General features: G+C 38.0%; 1 protein-coding gene across 2 annotated transcripts in view; it reads right to left on the reverse strand.

Annotated features, from left to right (window-relative positions):
• Positions 1 to 20,449, reverse strand: part of ZYG11B (zyg-11 family member B, cell cycle regulator) — a 72,163-nt gene that overhangs the window by 25,244 nt on the left and 26,470 nt on the right. For both annotated transcript variants that reach the window (XM_045856830.1, XM_045856837.1), the window contains exons 3-6: positions 16,117 to 16,871; positions 10,186 to 10,326; positions 7,170 to 7,346; positions 5,996 to 6,060 (exon numbers count right to left, since the gene is read on the reverse strand). In XM_045856830.1, the coding sequence (XP_045712786.1) occupies positions 5,996 to 6,060; positions 7,170 to 7,346; positions 10,186 to 10,326; positions 16,117 to 16,871 (1,138 nt within the window). The remainder of the gene's footprint in view (positions 1 to 5,995; positions 6,061 to 7,169; positions 7,347 to 10,185; positions 10,327 to 16,116; positions 16,872 to 20,449) is intronic.

Consider the following 20,449-nt stretch of genomic DNA (forward strand, 5'->3'; position numbering starts at 1 on the left):
CTGAGGCATCCCAGAAAGTTGTTTAGGACTCCTTACATACCTTATACTTTACCATGATTAGGGCTGGTGATACAGAACATCACAGGGCTGAGCCTTCAGGACCCCAGCTATGGGGAAAGGCAGCTGCAGAGGTGGAAAATGAGGCAGACCTTGATAGAATCAGTCCACCAACATTTAAAAAAACAATTATTCTAATTCCCACTCCTCACTCCCTCCCCTTTGGCAACCATCAGCTTATTCTATGGATCTGTTTCTGTATTTTTTTGTTTATTAACTTACTTTGTGTTTTTTAGATTTCACATATAAGTGAGATTATAAGACATTGTCTTTCAATGTCTGACTTGCTTCACTAAGCATAATATCCTCTACGTCCATCCATGTTGTCACAATGGCAAGATTTCATTCTTTTTTTATATTTAAATATTTATTTATTTTTAGAGGGAGGGGAAGGGAGTGAGAAGAGAGAGGAAAAAACACATTAGTGTGTGGTTGCCTCTCACGCACCCCCAACTGGGGGCCTAGCCTGCAACCTAGGCATGTGCCCTGACTAGGAATCAAAACAACCCCTTGGTTCACAGGCCAGCACTCAATCCACTGAGCCATACCAGCCAGGGCTCATTCTTTTTTTTAAATAAAATTATTTTCTGTTTTAAAAAATTTATTTTATTTTTCAATTATAGTTGACTCAATATTATTACATATTAGTTTCAGGTGTATAGCATAGTGATTAAACATTTATATAATTTATGAAGTGATCCCTCTGATAATTCTAGTACCCACCTGGTACCATACATAGTTATTTACAATATTATTTACTGTATTCCTTATGCTGCACTTTACATACCCGTGTCTATTCTGTAACTACCAATTTGTATTTCTTAATCCCTTCACTTTTTTTACCTAGCCCCACAACCACCCTCCCATCTAGCAACCCTCAGTTTTTTTTTCTGTATCTAGAGTCACTTTCTGTTGTGTTTGTTCATTTATTTTGTTCTTTGATTCCATACATAAGTGAAATCATATGGTATTTGCTTTTCTCTGTCCCACTTATTTCACTTAGCATAATATCCCCTAGGTCCATCCATGTCATCACAAATGGCAAGGTATCATCCTTTTTGTTTCTGATTAATATTCCATTATATAGATAGATAGATGGACCACATCTTTACCTATTCATCTATTGACAGACATGCAGGTTGCTTCCACATCTTGGCTTTACTAGTAATGTTGCAATAAACATAGGGGTGCATATATCTTTTTAAATTAGTGTTTTTGTTTTCTTCATATAAACTGGCATTCTCCTACAGTAGATTCCTAGTGGGTCTCTGCCTCCATTGCTTTCCCTTCAATTTGTGCCTACACATTGGTAATAAATAAATCTGTCAGAGGATTTAGGAATGATGTCAATCCATATACTAATATTATTTTAGGACTCTAGCAATGGACCCATACACTCAAATCTTTTTTCCTGTGTACCCTATGCTTACTGCAAAGTGGAATGCTTATTAGTCCCTAAATATACCCGCAATTATAAGTTAATACAGCTGCTATTTAAGAACACAGATTCTGGCCCTGGCCAAGTAGCTCAGCTGGTTAGAGCATTGTCCTGATATACCAAAATTGCAGGTTCGATTCCTGGTCAGGGCACAGATAAGAAACAATCAATGAATGCATAAATAAGTAGAACAATAAATCAACCACTCTCTCTCAAAATCAATAAAAAAAATAAAAGAAGATCCTTTATTTAAAAAAAAAAGAACACAGATTCTGAAGTTCTTTGGATTTTGGGATTTAAATTCTAGTTATACCCAGCATCAATGATAATGATAAAATAAATTATCTTATCATGTGAGGCAATGTAGTCAAGTCATTAGAAACATCATAAACTTGCCCTGGCTAGTGTGGCTCAGTGGATTGAGTGTGGGCCTGTGAACCAAGGGGTTGCAGGTTCAATTCCCAGTCAGGGTACATGCCTGGGTTGTGGGCCAGGTCCCCAGCAGGGGGTGTGAGAGGCAACCACACATTGATGTTTCTCTACCTCTCTTTCTCCTTCCCTTCCCCGCTCTCTAAAAATAAATAAATAAAACCTTTAAAAAAATAAATACATAAAATCTTTAAAAAAAAATCATAAACTTGCCCTGACTAGTATGGCTCAGTTGATTGAGCATCATCCTGCAAAGTAAAAGGTTGCTGGTTTGATTCCCAGTTAGAGCATATGTCTGGGTTGTGGTTTGGGGCCCCAGCTGAGGTGCATATGAGAGGCAACTGATTGATATTTTTCATATCGATGTTTCTCTCCCTCTCTCTAAAAATAAATAAATAAAATCTTTAAAAAAAAATCAAAACATCATAAATTTTGGAGTCAGCTTGGATTCAAATATCACCTTCTGCCCTGGCTGGCACAGGTCAGTGGATTGAGCGTGGGCTGAGAACCAAAGCATCTCAGGTTCAATTCCCAGTCAGGGCACATGCCTGGGTTGCGGGCCAGGTCCCCAGTGAGGGCCACATGAGAGGCAACCACACATTGATGTTTCTCTCTCTCTCTTTCTCCCTCCCTTCCCCTCTCTAAAAATAAATAAAATCTAAAAAAAACAAAAAACAAACAAAAAAACCCACAAAAAACAAGTATCGCCTTCTACTACTTACTAACTTTGGGACCCTGGGCAAATTCCTTAATCTCTCTGAACTTCAATATTCTCATCTGTAAAATAATAAGATCTCCATAGGACTGTTGTGAGGATTAAATAATATCACATATCATGATTAAGACTTAAGAAGTTGGTATACCTAAAGCTTTTGATAAAGGTTATTTTTTACTAGTATTACTATTGACCTCCTCTGTGCCTTTATTTGTACAGTTCCCAAAATATAAAACAACTCAACTAGCTTCACCTTTAAAGCAGTATAGCATGGTGTAAAAAGTAGAGGCTCTGAGTCACTCTGGATTTAAATTTAAATTCTGCTACTTACTACCTTACCATCTTGAGCAAGTTACTAAACCTCTCTGTGCTTCTGTTTGCCCATCTATAAAATGAAGATTACGAGAAAACAATTTCACAAGACTGATGTAAGGAATGAATAAGCATATGTAAAACACAGCACAACGCCTGGCGATATCAGTGTTTCATACATGTTAGTTCTCTTTATTATCTCCAGTGCCATCACCAATATGAAATCTTTAGTGATCACCAATCAGATGGAATCTTTCCCTCCTTATTTGGAGTCCCAATGTATTCTGTCATCCTCTTCTAGGAAAAATTCTGTCTTCTATTATAGTCATTCATTCATTCATCCTTCCATCCATTAAACACCCACTTAACCACTAGAAACAAAGAGATTAAGCAATCACAATCTCTGACCACAAAGAGACTCAATTCTAGTAGAGTGCATTGGCTATAAAATAAAATTAGTAATCTACATGAAATGTATATAGTTATAGTTTATCCAAACTATTTATTTAAAATGGTAAATGGGACACCTCATTCCTCAGCCAGGCCAGATAACAGTGTACTGTTAATAAAATAAAAGTAAGTCACAGTAAAATTGCTGCTTGGGAAATATACTTTTCATTAAATAATAAAGCATAAATTTCTGTTTTAAAATAGCATCATTAAAAAATTACATTTTAAAATAGTAAAATTTAAAAAAATTACCTTTTTAGCTCCCAAATTATTTTTTAAAATATATTTTATTGATTATGCTATTACAGTTGTCCCATTCTCCCTTCACTTCCCTCCACCCTGTATCTCCTCTCCCACCCACGTTCCCCCCCTTTAGTTCATGTCCATGTGTCATACTTGTGAGTTCTTTAGCTTCTACCTTTCCCGTACTATTCTTGCCCTCCCCCTATCTATTTTCAACCTACATTCTATGCTACTTATTCTCTATACCTTTTCCCCCTCTCTCCTCCTCCCACCCCCCTACTGCTAGCCCTCCATGTGCCCTCCATTTCTGTGGTTCTGTTCCTGTTCTAGTTGTTTACTTAGTTTTTGGTTTTGCTTTAGGTGTGGTTGTTAATAATTGTGAGTTTGCAGTCCTTTTACTATACATGTTTTGTTTTTTTTTAAATCTTCTTTTCTTAGATAAGTCCCTTTAACATTTCATAAAATAAGGGCTTGGTGATGATGAACTCCTTTAACTTGACCTTATCTGAGAAGCACTTTACCTCCCCTTCCATTCTAAATGAGAGCTTTGCTGGATAGAGCAATCTGGGATGTAGGTCCTTGTCTTTCATGACTTGGAATATTTCTTTCCAGCCCCTTCTTGCCTGTAAGGTCTCTTCAGAGAAATCAGCTGACAGTCTGATGGGAACTCCTTTGTAGGTGACTGTCCCCTTATCTCTTGCTGCTTCTAGGATTCTCTCCTTCATTTTTACCTTGGCTAATGTAATTATGATGTGCCTTGGTGTGTTTCTTCTTGGGTCCAACTTCTTTGGGGCTCTCTGAGCTTCTTGGATTTCTTGGAAGACTGTTCCCTTTGCCAGTTTGGGGAAGTTCTCCTCTATTATTTGTTCAAATAACTTTTCCACTTGTTGCTCCTCCCCTTCTGGTACCCCTATAATTCAGATGTTGGAACGTTTAAAGGTATCCTTGATGCTCTTAAGCTTTTCTTCGATTTTTTGAATTCTTATTTCATCATGCTTTCCTGCTTGGTTGATTCTATCTTCCTTCTGGTCCACTGTATTGTTTTGAGACTCAGATTCCTTCCTTTCACTATTGGCTCTCCTCCGCGTATCTTCCTGCATCTTTTATGGTAACCTGCATCCTTTCATCTAAATTGCACCCAAAGTCAACCAATTCCGTGAGCTTTCTGATCACCAGTGTTTTGAACTGTGCATCTGATAGATTGGCTATTTCTTGGTCGCTCAAAAGGATGAGTCCCGGGGGACTGAACTGTTCTGCTGGAAACATATCTTATGTCTTTCCCTGTCTCTCTTATTATTATTTTTTTTTCCAGTCTGGTCGCTCTTGTTATGGTGGGGGACGGAGCCTTAGGTGTTCACTGGGGCTGGGCACCCCAGCCGCTAGATTGTGACGTTATATGTGGGGGCGGGGGCGGGAGTGGCGACGGGAGGGAACAACGGTGACAGTTCCGTTCTCCTGGGCTCAGACACTTCCCTGGGCTCCTGAGCTGCGAGCTCTGCCCTGGTCCACAATCACTGCCCCACTGATTCCCCCAGCCACTGCTTGCATACTCAGGGATCACCACTGTGTTCTTGAGCCCCAGATGGCTGTCACGTCGATTTTGCGCCAAATTTCCCCCGACCTCCGTGCACCGCCGACCTGCGCCAGCCTCACGCCCGCCCGGCTCGTCCTCTCCTACTGGTCTGGATGTACGGGTCTACTTCCACTTCTTGGCTGTCCAACTTCCATTCAGATAAATCCTCTGACAGTTCTGAGTGATATTATATCTGTAAATTATTGTTGTTCTATTCTTGGTTGTGCGAGGAGGTATGGTGCGTCCACCTATTCCTCCATCTTGCCGGAAGTCCCCAAATTATAACATCTTATACAGTAAAAGAACCCTTTATACTTACTGAAATCTAGTCTTCCTTTAACCTCTGCTTAAAAGTTTCTTCTTAAAAATTTCTTCTGTAATTCAGTATCAAATAGAGGTATGATACAAAGAAAATAACACTGGACCTAGAACTAGAAGACTTCTAGCCTGGCAGTTACCAGTCACAAGACCATGGGCAAGACACTGACTCTCTGTATGTTTCACTTTTTTCAGCCCACATTATTGTGTGGATATTTTAAAAACTATAATCAATAAAATTCTTAAGCAAAAAGCCATGAAAACAGGAGCTAATCTGCTATCATGAATGTCAAGGCGCTAACCTAGAGAAAAGTAGATTTGGTGTTCCATAAGGCAACACATAATCCCATCCACTGTATTAATCATACACCAGGGATATCCTAACTGGTAAGAAATGACCCAAGACAAATTTCTATAAATTCTGTCTTGTCCCACTTTAGGTTACAGGACTATCACTTGCCTGTTAAATGGGACATCTTGAAGGATCCGGTCACTGCAAAGTGAAAGGAGGCAATTCTTCTGTAACTAAAGAATCAAAGGGAGAAAAAAATCCTGAATAAAATATTACTTTGTTATTTTTTTAAACAGAGGTAGTCTCTATTTTAAAAAAAGGGAGGAAGACTGATGAAACACCACTTATTTCTTACAACCTTTATTCTGAACACCTACTTCCACCAAACCCATGTAAGTTTACCGGCACCTATATTTAAATATTTTTATTTCTTTTCCACTAGGTGAGACATAGGAATAATAGAATAATTCCAGGTACTTTCCTCCGTTCTAGTAGACTTTGGGTGGGTCCTCCTTTGTCATCTGTCCACCTGGCTTCCAGAGGCCATAAAAAAGAAAGTCTAAAGTTCATCTAGTTTGAGGGAAGCTGGCTTTAATGATCCACTAACAAATCTGAGTTGACATTTTTACTTGGTTTTGGACCTTGCCAGTATTTCTTATAAACTTGCCAACTCAGTGCTAAATTTTAAAAGTTAAAAATATCATTTAAGCAGTATTTTGAGTTTTTATCTGAAGGATAGGCTAGGACCTAAGTGTGTGAAACTCATTTTTACCAGGGGCCACATAAGCCTCACAGTTGCCTTCAAAGGGCCAACTGTAGTTTTAGGACTGTATAAATGTAACTGCTCAACTACTCCTTAATAGCTAAGCGAGAGCTCAGTGCTGCCCCCAGGTAGAAACAAGGTGCCGGCCAGATAAAACAAGGTAGAGGGCCCAAGTTGGCCTACTGGCTTTGTGGTTACCATCTGTGGGCTAGGTAATATAGCCTACCATATGCTAGAAATAGAAAATCCATATCTTCTTCACTTCTGTATCCTACTACTTGATAGTGTCTGGTCCAGAACAGATTCTCAATGCCTGTTTATTGAAATTATCACAAACTCAAGGTCTAGGTTGAAGATGAGTTTTATATGGCTTGCACTATTTCCCTCAATTTTGGATTTAAATCCTGTTTCTTACTTCTCTGTTGCCCTATACTCAGTCATGCCACAAACTTATTACTTTACAGCTTCCAAAGGCATTTAAATTTCCAGCTTTGGTCTACTAAGTTGAATTATGTGCAGGCAGGAGACGGACAGCAGACACTAAAAGGACTATTTGAATGGAGATTTCCATATGCTTACCTGCTGATGATTAGGAAAATGTTCCATGGCTTTCAGCAGTAAATGGGTCACATCAGCCAGGAGTCGGACAGGCATTCCTGCAGCAAGGTCCTGCTTGGTTAAGTTAAATACACAGGCGCTTGCAGCAAGTTGCACTGGCAAATTCATAGGGTGGTTTCTCATCCCAGTGACCACAAGCTGGAAAAAAAATTAGTTCTCTTAATCTACTTTATAAAGCTAGGCCCTCTTCATGCAACAGCACTATTTTGTTGATGTATAATAATTTCTAATATATCTTAAGTATCTTTTTTATCCACATGTGCAAAGAGCCTAGGACATAGCAGTTACTTGCTAATACTTAGTTGCTGCCTACCTGGTGGAAGTAGGCATCAAGCTGTTCTACCAGAGATTTTTTTTTTAAATTTTAATCATTGTTCAAGTACAGTTTTCTCCCTTTTACTCCCATTCCAGCTCACCCCAGAGATTTTTCTATAAGGCTAATGAATCTTTTCTATTCAGGTCATTTCCGAAACCTAGCACAGTGCCTGTTATGTGCTTAACACTAAATAAATTCTTACTGACCTGAATAGAGTAAAACAGATGCAAACTTCACTTTCAGACAAGACTGGGCATGTTCATCTGATATGGCAGTAGACTAAACTTCATTCTCTTTTTTTTCTACTTTTACTTTTATTAGCATTTATTTTATGCCGAACTTACTCCTGAGCCATAGTTTTTTGTTTCTTCACTTTCTCCTGGGATGTATTTTTCTTCCCTGTAACTTCCTTTTCTGGCTTAGGAACATGCTGCTCTTTTTCAACAGGATCATCTCAAGGTGGCAGGGAGAGCTCATGCATAGGTTAATCCACCCATGAGCTCCGTAAGTTCTGCACCACATCTTCGGAGCTTCGTTTCCCTGGATGTGCTCAATGACCAGAGAATCTACATGTAAACCCTTAAGTTCAGCGCTACTCTGCATTTTTAAGCACGTGCAGCAAAAATTCAGCACTTTTTGGGCCACTGACCCTGTGCGCTGTTTTCTCCCACTGTTTGGCCTGAGCAAACTTGCCAACTCCGCCATTTTAATGACAGAATGGCCCACATTGCTTTTGTAAAGTGACATCCTTCAGATACTTGGTGGCTTTTCAGATACGCACACTATTGATGGCCTGGGCAATCACATGAGCGTCCTTAAAGTGAACACAAGGGTTTGAATCTCTTGATTTGCATGACTTTGTGGGGTTCTCTGGGTCAAGTGAATAGCAAACCATTTTCAGATGTCACTTCAGACCACTTAGGGGAAGAGTTAAACTTTACTTTCAAATTCCAATATTCAGTTCCTTGAGAACACTGCTACAGGTAGAGTACAATAAAATTCATTCACTTCGCTCTAGTCTAGGTAATTATTTTTCACCTTTTCCATTCTAATCTAACCCCCAACAAATCTTCCCCATTCCTCATTATGAGCTGAAAACCTTGCTTGCAACTAAAACTGAAGCAATCAGAAAAGAACCAGATTCTCACTACCACATGTACTCTCTTACCAGCATATACACATGCTCACATGCTACCTTCCTGACTGTTAACATACATGATTTTTGTGGGTTCCTTCTTCAAGGTAATCCCTCTACTATGTGATAGATCCTACATTTCCTGTCAATTCAATATTGTGTCAGCTGTTCTCCCCTCTCACTTTTACATCACTTTAAAATTCTGTACTAGATCATTCATATCACCATATAAACAAACTACTTTTTAAATTTATTTTGTGTGTGTATCTACAAGTATTTTGTTCTTTATTTTTATGGGTGACAGTATTGCAGATGTCCCCATCTTTTCCCAAAACAAGCTATTTTGTCTCCCATCTTAAAAACAAACAAACCCACTTCCTCAGCCAACTACTACCTTTTTTCTTTGCTCCCTTTTGCAACAAATCTCCTTAAAATAATTGCTTATATTATTATATTTATCTGTGTATCATTCTGTGAATGAATGGATGACTAAATATTTCAGATCAGGACTAGAGGTCTAGTCCTTTGTTGCTCCAGAAAAAAACGAAAAGATAATGCATATACTCACTGTGCCGATATCCTCTGGTACGTATGGAGGGGTGATAGGTGTTGGGGTTAACATCCTAGGGACTGAAGTGTACTTGTTCCTATCCAAGCACTCCATTCTCAAAATTTAAGATACCTGAAGGTTAAGTCATTTCTGGTTGTGCCACTAATTTATCATTATTTAATCTCACAGACTCTCAGTTACAAAATTTATAAAACAGAAGATACAGCTTATCAACTGGGGTTGTTGTCCCCACTAAATGAGGTACCAAATATGATATAGTCCTATACTCACTGACTTCAAATATAAATGTGCATAAAGATTATCTTGGGAGATTATTAATGCAGATTCCTGTATCTAATCTAGTCTTATTGAATTTATATTTCTTGGGGTGGGGTTCACAAATCTGCTTTTTAAAATAAGCAATATTCCAGACTTCTGGTGGACAAAGACCACATTCTGACAAATACCACCCTAAGCAATCAACAAAATTAAGAATCTTCCTTTCTTGCCCTTTAAAAGCTGTCTTGGTTAAAATAATATGGATTAGTTATGAAAGCACAGGTAAATGGCATGGAAAAGTGCCTTATAGAATTCCAATATCGTATGTCTTAAAAGAGCCTTTATGGAAGCAATGCAGGGCTAATACAAATTGCAGAGTCCTGATTCCAGTCACATACTTCCATTCCAGTCATGTACTCCAACTGGTAAAAAAAAAAAATACACTGGCCACTGATTTTAGGTAGTTAAATATAATCTGGAAGGCATTTATATTGCTTAATGAGACCACTATAAAACTTCAATAACATTATGCAACTATCTTCTCTCTTTGTCATTTACTGCTAATAACTGAAATTACACATCATGGATCCTATTACCAAAAAAAGTCAAAGACTAAATGCAAATTTTCACCAGTTTTCTTTACAAAACCATCAGGCAGATAATTTAAAAATTTTCATATCCAGTTTCTTATTCTTACCTTTAAAATTTCTGGCTTTGTTTTTTCCATCACATGTGTCAGGCTAAAAAGGTGAAACAGAGCTTCTCGGACAAAGAATGCCCGCTCACTGTACCGCTTCAATGCTTCTGCAATCTGAGTTTCATTGGCTTCTCCAGACACCTTTGAACATACCCAGAAAATTAGCTTTCAGGATTCCTTGCAACCCTCTAACTTTCTCTATCCAAACATCATTTGTATAGACGGCACCCAGGACAGCTATGTAAGACTTAAAACAAATAAGAAAGATAACTTTCCAACCTACCCAGAATAGTCATCCTACAGATGTGTACATGCTAAAGAGATACATTTTAGATAGACTCAGACCCTAGTCTAAGCCTATGGGTAAAATTTTCTACACTCCACCTAAAATAAACCTCAAGTTACCTAACACTACCTATAAGGTCTTGCCTTAAGATCAGGCTTTTACCTGCCTCTTAAGGTAACCCTCTCCCCCAAGATACAATGTAATAGCCACATTGGTTTTTTTCCTGATTTTTCTATATGCCAAGCTCTTTCCCAGCAAAAGGCCATTATATATAATATCCTCTGACTAAACTCTTCCTCTCTTTCTTTGGCTAATTTCCACTGACCTTTCCCAATTCAAGTAAAATACCACTTTAGAGAGGCTTTCTCTGCACCACTAATCTAAATCAGGTCCCTCTGAAACATCTCCTTCAAAGCTATTATCATAAACCCCCCACTAGACTGATCCATTCATCCTGTATCCCAACAACTAGCACTATGTGTGCCCCACAATAAGCATTCAGTAAGTATTCATCATATAAATGTATTAATTTCCCCAGATTTATCAAGCTCCCACTCAGCATCAAAAGGTTCTGTTCAAAATTAAGTCCATCTAGGAATTTCCCATTTAAACAAGGCAATACACTTAAACTACGGTTCATGTACCACTGGGTAATCAAATGCATATAACAAGAAGTGGCTCTTTATAAAAGTAATCCAGTAAATGAAGAGAAATTCTTAGAATAGCACCATGATCTCCAACTAATTAATGGAACTAGATATTAAGTATCAACAACTGTAACATCAGAGAAAGAAAACAACCAGACATTATGTACATCCTTAATGAAAGAGCACAACACTTTAAGGGTCCTGCCAAAGATATCAAACATGAGTGTGATTAAGCCTTCAAATCCAGCTACCAATTTGCAGAAAATTCAAAGATAGAAAAATATGCACAAAGAGAAAACAATCCAGAAAATCCAGATTGAGGGAAACTCTACAAGTCAAAAAGGCTTGATTCTTTAATAGATAAAACATAAGGAAAAGGAAGAAACAGAGAGGGAACCTATAAATATACTCAAAAGACGTAATTTTGTAAAATGGGTAAGATATTTGCCTAGAGATAAACAGGTGGGTCATAAAACTACAGAGAAAGGCAAGGACATGATTATTATCAGAGCCAGGATCCAGGTTACTTTTGTGGGGAAGAAGAGAGCTGTAATCAGTATGGGACACATGGTGGCTGTGTCCAGTCCTGTTCAGGGTGGCTGACAAAGTTCTACTGATCAACCTGAGTGATGGTCTCAAGTGTGTTCACCTTATTTTCACTCACTAAGCTATACATTGGTTATTTATTATCTTTTTTTAAAGAATTTTTTAAAAGATGTATTTATTTATTTTTAGAGACAGTGGGAAGGAGAAAGAGAGGTAGAGAAACATTGATACATGAGAGAAACATCAATGCATTGCCTCTCGGCCTGCAACCCAGGCATGTGCCCTAACTGGGTATCGAACCAGTGGCCTTCCAATTTGCAGGCTAGTGCTCAATCCACTGAGCCACACCAGCCAGGGCTAATTCAGACATCTTTAGAAAGTACTTGGCAGATGTCTTAGAATGGATCAACTTCACTTGATGTTAATTACTCCAACTTGAATCAGGAGTCTTAGTTCAAGAGAGAAGTCTAGGCTAGGGATTACATTTGGGAGTCATTAGCAGATAGGTTAAGGACAAGGCCTCCAATATTTAGAGGCCTGAGACCTGAGGAGGAACCAGCAGAGAAAACTGAGACTGAGAAGTCAGAAAGGTAGAAAAAAAATACTAGACAAGTGTGACATCCTGGAAGCTATGTCAAAAAAGTATTTCAAGGAGGGAAGACAAGATCAATTGTGTCAAATACCATTTTAGGTAAAATAAGATGAAGACTGAGAATTGATACTAGGTTTAGCACACTTCCAGTGGTTCTCATGGGAACCACCTCTTGGTAGACAACCAAGAGTCTGGGTTGAGTCATTCCCAGACTCAACCCCAGAGTCTGGGAATGAGGTGGCCCACAAACCTAAGAGTCTTAGTTGTGGAGAAGCAGAAGGTTCAGGATGGTGACAAAAAAGCAAACTGAGTAGGGAAACAGTGACGACAGAGCTGGAAATTCTATGGTAAGGAAGCCCTCTGTGTTTGGACTAGAAACTGAGAAAAAGGGAAAGAAAATACTCAATTAGAAGTGATGAGATGTAGCAGAAAGGACATACACTCTGGAATCAAACAGTCCCAGGGTACAGAGCAGGCTCTAATGTTATCTGGTTGTGACCCTTAATAAAACCATTCCTTCTCACAGAGCCAAGAGATCAAAATAAGTAATATACATACACATAAGTAAATAAGTAATATATATATAATATATATATTTTATATATATACATAAATGCAAAAAATCCTTATAACCACCCCACTCAGAGTACCATATATGTACACTAGGGAGTCACACTGTGTCTATTTCTTGCATCTTTTAGTGTGACCTAAAAAACTCAGGAATGTAAAGACAAGAAAGCCAATCTAAACTAATTTAAAGCATCACAATACTAAGATAATCATTTCAGACAAGTTTTTCAACTTTGCTAAGTTAGACGATTCTATAAAGAGGTAACATGGCAATCTCAGCTCTCCTACTTTAACATGACCTTTCATTTTTCAGTTGTCAAATCAGTAGTCAAATAATTTAAAAGGAACATCAATTTTTGTACATAGTTGAATAAAGGGCAAAGATTCAATGATCTTTATTTTTTAAAATATTAAAAAAAATGATTATCACTTTCAGCTGCATATTACAAATACCTACGCAGCTTTAAAAAATACTGAAGCCTAAGTTCCACCTCTCTGTGACTCTGGTTTAATTGTTCAAGCTTCCCAGGTTATTTCTTTTTAATTAAAAACTTTTTTCCAGCTTTAGTAAGAATGACTGAAACATAACACTGTGTAAGTTTAAGGTGTACCACATGGTTTGATGTATGTATATACTATGAAATGATTGCAATTGTAAGGTTAGTTAACACAGCCATCGTCTCACGTAATTACACTCCAGCTGACTTTAATTGTAGTCAAGGTTGAGGATCAGTGCTTCAACATGTACAGAGGAGGAAATTAGATAACGATAACAAAGTGTTTGCTAGGTTCAAGATTTCAAAGTAATTTCAGTTGCATTTGTGAAATCAAACTTATTTCACATAGGCGTCATGGAATATAGAAGTCCTAATAGGACTCAATTTTTAAATTTAGGCTAATTCACTGCTCTTGGATAATATCTTTTTAGGATCTTTATCTTGAGATTATTTAGCTTAATGTGCCAGGGGCACATTCCTTTCATCCTTTAGGACGCAGGTCTGGCTTACCTCTTCTGCGAAACCCTTCCTCAATTCCCAGCACACAGGGCTTTCTGCCCCTATAATTTTTTACAATTCTTTATTATTTGATCCAGGGTGTTTATCCTTTTAATTTGTACAATTCCTAACTATCTGACCGACTGTTAGGCAATTAAGTACAATATTAAAGTGGTAATTTACATTTTTGTGCTTCTTTCATCAACAAGCCATATACTAGAAATTTAGCTTGTTCCATAACAAGTTTTCAAGTAAGTTCCTCCTACTTCTCGTTGCTCTGCACCTGGCTGATGTGATGCTTCCAAGCCTGGCCCTGGTACCTACTTCTCCAACTTGATTTCATCACTCTCTGACTTTTTACTGTTGAGCTCTAGCCAGTCGGCTTCCTTCAGTTCCTTGGATGTACTATGTTCGTTCCTACCACACATCTATTGCATATATTATTCTCTCTGGGAAAAGAGAATAAGTTTCCTACCAAGTTACTCACCCTTAAGATCTTCACTCATTTATTAGTTCCTCAGAGAAGGCTTAAATTAAGTCGTCTCTCTCTTAAACATTCTTTTTTTAAAAGATTTTATTTATTTCTTTTTAGAGAGGGAAGGAAGGGAGGGAGGGAGGGAGAGAGAGAGAGAGAGAGAGAGAGAGAGAGAAACATCAATGTGCGGTTGCTGGGGGTCATGGCCTGCAACCCAGGCATGTACCCTGACTGGGAATCGAACCGGCAACACTTTGGTTCACAGTCCGCGCTCAATCCACTGAGCTACGCCAGCCAGGGCTTCTCTTAAACATTCTATATACAGTATTGTGTATCTTCTAGATTCTTAGCACTACTAAACAGTTTAAGGTATATGTGTGTATATATATAACATATAAATATATTTGCATATAATGTACACATTTCAAGTGCACACACACACATATGATATTTGACTGTCTGACTCCCTTGCTAAATTACAAGCTCCATGAGGGCAAGATCTTGTCTCTCTGGCCTCACCATCAAATCCCTATGTCCAGCACAGTAATAAGTGTACAGAGGCACCTGATAAAATTGTATTGAGTAAATGAATAAAAAAGAGTAACTCAAAACCATTTTCTACATTCTATTTTTTAAAGTCTAAATTTACAAATAACTTAGGAATTGAATGTTTATAGGATATTTATAATTAACCTTTCCTTCTCCTTTATTGAGGTCAATGATAGTTGCTCAAAAAGGGTGTCTTGCCACCTTGCCATTTAGCCACAACATTCACTTCTAGGCCATCCCGGACTCTGCTCCAGGAAAGATCAAAGAATGCTTCTGCTTATGTTGTGTAGGTAACAAGGGGGGAAAATGGGGCTCTGGAACTAGACATGTAGATCCAAATGTTAGTTCTTACTAACAGTGAATCATATAATTTCTGAGCCTATGTTTGGCTTCTATAATATGGGGTTAATACCTATGAATATAAAGCATCTAGAGGATACAATGTATGTTAGAAAATATTAGTATTCCTTAAAGTTGTCACATTCTATCCTTCAAGGTCTGACTCAGATACCATCTTCTCCATTAAACTCCGAATTCTCCAGATAGAAGAAATTTCTCCTACTCGCCTACAGCAATTGTACCTATTTTTGGCTTTATAGTTTTTTGCTGTTGTTGTTTCTGTTTTTTGTTTTGGTGATTATATCATTACCACTCCTATTAGACTAAGCTCCTAGGAGGCAGATCCTGCATCTCTTATATCTTTGAATGCTGAACTGTGTCACAGCTCAACAGATGTTTGCTAAACTGAATTTAAACCATTAGGCACAGGAAAACTAACAAAAGCAAAAATTGACCATTTCTGCAACAGAGATCTCCTTGGAGAACTTGATCTCTCACCAGATATTCAAATCAACAAGGAGTATCCTTAGTTTTTTTGAAGTGATTCATTAGAAATGGTATGTTTAAGTGGTTCGAAATATCTAAGCATATCATCATGAGAACCATCATTTATCCAGGGCTTACTATGTGACTTGCACTTTACATATATAATTATTAATCTGCAGAAGAATTCTGCAAGTAGGAATGATATGTACTTATAAATAAAGAAATGGAAACTCAAAAAGTTACATCATAGCTTGCTCTATGTCATAAAGTAAACAAGTCCTTAGGACTTACAATTAGGACTTTGACTCTAAAGCAAGATCTTTCCTCTATACAAATGCCCTGTTTTATGAATATGTTCCATGTATCATTATACATTCACTTTAATGTAGTCTTACACAACAAGACATTGGCCAGCCTGACAAAATAACACATTTTTAAAGTCTAACCTTCAAATGCCCTCCGCCTGTGAGGAATTCAGAGTAACCAGCATCAGTGGCCAGCAAACCTACAAACTGCATGCTGGGCCGTTGTTGTATAAAAGCTTCAACAGCTTTATCTGTCACGTGCTTTCTCCCAGAAACATCCAAGGAGACGAGGTTAGGAAGGATGTCCTTTTGTTCAAGTAAACGAAGAGCTATGTCTGATGTAAACTGTTTATCATCTGAAATATCAAGATGGTTCAGATGTTTTAGTTCTCGAACAACATCCAATATCTGTGTAGTTGTCATTTTTAAACATTTCAAGTGGTGCATGGTAAGAGACTTGAGTCGGTCTTTGCAGGCCAGCAGAGCCGTGATGTCTGTGATTGAGGTGTTAGAAATATCCAGACTCTCTAATCTTGGCAATGAGGCAACTTCGGCCAGGTCTTCATTGTAAAAGAGAACGTTAGTGATGCTTAATGCTCGAAGACCAGAAAGTCGGCTGAAACACCGCTCATAAGGATCTTCAAGGGACAGAGTTAATGAGTTCAGCACCAGGCACTGCAGATTTTGCTGGATCCATTTATTACTGCCAAGCCCGCTAATGATGTCTGTAATCGTGATGTCAGCATTCACACCTGTTGCATCAAGTTCCACTAACTTGTGGTGGCAGAATGCTTTCCGAAAAGCAACAGCAGAGATCTTGGCTTTGCGAATGCAAGCTCTCTTTAAGCGCATCTGGTTGCCCCTAAAAATACCTACAGTTCCATCATTCAGTAGACCTGAAAAAACAAAAACAAAACAAGCAGCACCTTAACTTCAAAAAAAAAATGGTTAAAGAAAAGCTAAACTTTCCAGCATATTTTACATTTCCAAAGCACTCCCATGTAACAATATCTCATTTAATATATACAACAATTGACTTAGGTCAAAATATTATCATCAACAGTTTATAGAAGAGTGAACTGGGGCTGTGAAAAGAGGCCTTCCAAGACCACAGAGCTAGCAAGTGGCAGAATCAGGACTGAGGTCATTACTGATACAAACATCTGGTTCTCCTTGTCTCCCTGAACACATGGACAACTACATTTTCCAGTCTACCCTAGGAGTCAGATGGGGTCATGGCCCTGTTTCTGGACAATAGGCTGTAAGCTGAAGCACCTGAGAGCTAGTGCATGATTTTCCATGCTATCTTTTCCTGCTATGGCAAATGAGGAGCCTTCAAGTTCTAGACAGTGTAGCTCTATGAGAGTGGAGCTTTTATCAGCCTAGGTCCTAGGGTGACCATGGAGAAGAACCCTCCATGGACTTGCAACGTTTATGCACCGTGAGTGAGGTGTAAACTCTGTGTTATGCTACTAGATCTGGGAGTTAATTTATTACTAATGCCTTTCTAGTCTATACTTTAAATTCACTGTAACACATTATTATACACACAAACACATATCTACATACAAATATAGTTAGCATAAATGTCCATGGTTTATTATTAAACCACTAGCTAGTAAGATCTGAAATCTTATTTAAAGAATCTAGAGATTATAGCACCTCCCTGTCAGATGAATTCAAATGACGTGAACACAGTAACCTCTTAAAGTCCCTAAGAGATTAAACAAAAAAAAGACATCACTCATATAAAAGACCAGTAAGGTCTCAAGCTGAATAAAAGACAATCTACAGATGTCAACATGAGATAACAAAAATGTTAAAATTATTAGACAGCCCTCACTGGTGTGGCTCAGTTGGATGGGTGTCATCCCACAAAGCAAAAGGTCACCAGTTTGATTCCAGTCAGGGCATATGCCTGGGCCTCGGGTTTGGTCCCCAGTCAGGGTGCATATGAAAGGCAACCAATTGATGTTTCTCTCTCACATTGGTGTTTTTTACCCCTTCTCCCTCCCTTCCCCTCTCTCTGAAAATAAATAAATAAAATCTTTAAAAAATTATTTGACAAATATTTTAAAGGAGCCATCATAAGAATGCTTAAGTGAACAACTACAAACATGCTTGAAACAAATGAAAAATAGAAAGACTAAGCAAAAAAAATAAAAGATGTAAAGAAGAACCAAATGGAATTTTAGAACTGAAAAATACAATAATTGGGTTCAACTAGATGGGAAGGAACAGGTGAAAGAATTAGTAAACTGAAAGATAAAACAACAAAAATCACTCAAATCTAAATGGAAAAAAAAAATAATACACTGGAAAAAATTGAACAGAGCTATTTGTGTCGTTGAAGTCCCAGGAAGGGAGGAGAGCGAGGGCAGGGCTGAAAAAGTACTTGAATAAATAATAGCTATACACCTACTAGAATGGCTCAAATAAAAACCCATAATAACATCAAAGGCTGGCAAGTACATGTAGAAAATGGATCAGTCACATATTGCTGGCAGGAGTGTAAAATGGTACTACCACTCTGAAAACAGTTTGGCAGTCTTCTTAAAACCTAAACATACGACTACCATGCAACCAGCAAGAGCACTGCTGGGTATTTATCCCAGTGGATGAATGGCTACACAAACTGATGTACTTCATGACATGGACTACTCCTCAGAACTAAAAAGGAATGAACTGATATACACAACAATCTTGGAGGAATCTCCAGACTAAATTATACTGAGTCAAAGAAAGCCAATCCCAAAAGGTTATATACTGAATGATTACATTTATATAACATTCTTGAAATGACAAAATTACAGAAATGAACAGAAATGGTTGCGAGGGCTCACAGAGGAGGAAGGGGCAGAAGAGAAGTGATTGTGGCTATAAAAAAGCAACATGAGCCCTGGCTGGTATAGCTCAGTGGATTGAGCGCAGGCTTGTGAACCAAAGGGTCACCGGTTTGATTCCCAGTCAGGGCACATGCCTGGGTTGCAGGCCAGGTCCCCAGTAGGGGTGTGTAAGAGACAACCACACATTAATGTTTCTCTCCCTCTCTTTCTCCTTCCCTTCTCTCTCTCTAAAAATAAATAAATAAAATATTAAAAAAAATAAAAGAGCAACATGAGGGATCCTTAAGGAGATGGAAATCTTGACCACATCAATCTCAATAACCTGGTTATGATAACAGTTTTACGATACTACCCCTGAAGAAAGAGGATATCATCATCTGTATTACTTATTTTCACTCTATGTGAATCAGCAATTGTCTTAAAAATAGGAAGTTTAATTTTGAAAAAAGAGATCACTGCAGAAAATTTAAAGATACGTTGATATGGAATTAAGGAAATTCCATCTGATGGCTTCAATTTTCTTGCTAAGAGTAAGTAATAGGAAGTCCAAGAAGAGTAAAGAACATCTGAAACAATTATTAGGAGCACTAATGATGATCAGAGAAATGCTCAAGAATTCCTGGGCAATGCTGAGGGGCCTTATAACTCACCTGCCTCCTTTTCATCATTCAGGTCTCAGCCTAATCATCACCTCCTTAGAGAAGCTTTCTTTCATCATCCAGGCTAAAGTAGATGCCTTCCTTCTTTACCTTCCCTGAGAACCATGTTCTTTTTCCCTCAGAGGATCTATCACAATTTGTAATTCTACGTTTGTTTGCTTCTTAGTTACGCCTCCCACCGGACTATACACTTCATGAGAGCAACATTTATGTTGTAGTCAAATACCATACACTCAACACCTGACATAGTGGTCAATAATCTTCTCCTCTGGAACTTCCTTCTTATACATTTTACTTACATTGAACCTCTTCTGCACTAACTAGTAACTCCTTTCACACACGTTAAGGATCTTCTGTTAAGGATGCTTGTAAAAAAACAAAAATGGGAATAGACCTTGAGTTAAGATCATTGTTTTCCTTGTTTATGCCGCAAAATAAATCTTCATGTTTTTAAATGTTAATTTTATTTTTTACAGCTGAAACTTCAGACTCTTCAGTTAATTAAGACTGATTTTAATCTTAGTGGCTATCGCAACACCTTACAAATTTCGCTCTCAAGTTTTGATATTGTATACATATATTTATTTTTTTTTAAAGATTTTATTTATTTATTTTTAGGGAGGGAAGGGGGGGAGAGAGAGAGAGAGAGAGAGAGAGAGAGAGAGAGAGAGAGAGAGAGAGAGGGAAACACATCAATGTGCGGTTGCTGGGGGTTATGGCCTGCAACCCAGGATTGTACCCTGGCTGGGAATCGAACCTGGGACACTTTGGTTCCCAGCCCGCGCTCAATCCACTGAGCTATGCCAGCCAGGGCTTGTATACATATATTTAATAAAATGGGTTACTCCTGGCCTATTTGGGTCAGTCCACATCAAGTGAATTTTTCTAATAACTAAATTTAAGTGTCTATATTTGAAAGTAATGGAATTATAAGAGCAAAGAAATTAAAATTTTTAAAAAAGACAAAAA

Source organism: Phyllostomus hastatus, unplaced genomic scaffold (assembly GCF_019186645.2).
Source record: "Phyllostomus hastatus isolate PE091 unplaced genomic scaffold, TTU_PhHast_1.1 phas_contig_147, whole genome shotgun sequence".
NCBI classification, from domain to species: domain Eukaryota; kingdom Metazoa; phylum Chordata; class Mammalia; order Chiroptera; family Phyllostomidae; genus Phyllostomus; species Phyllostomus hastatus.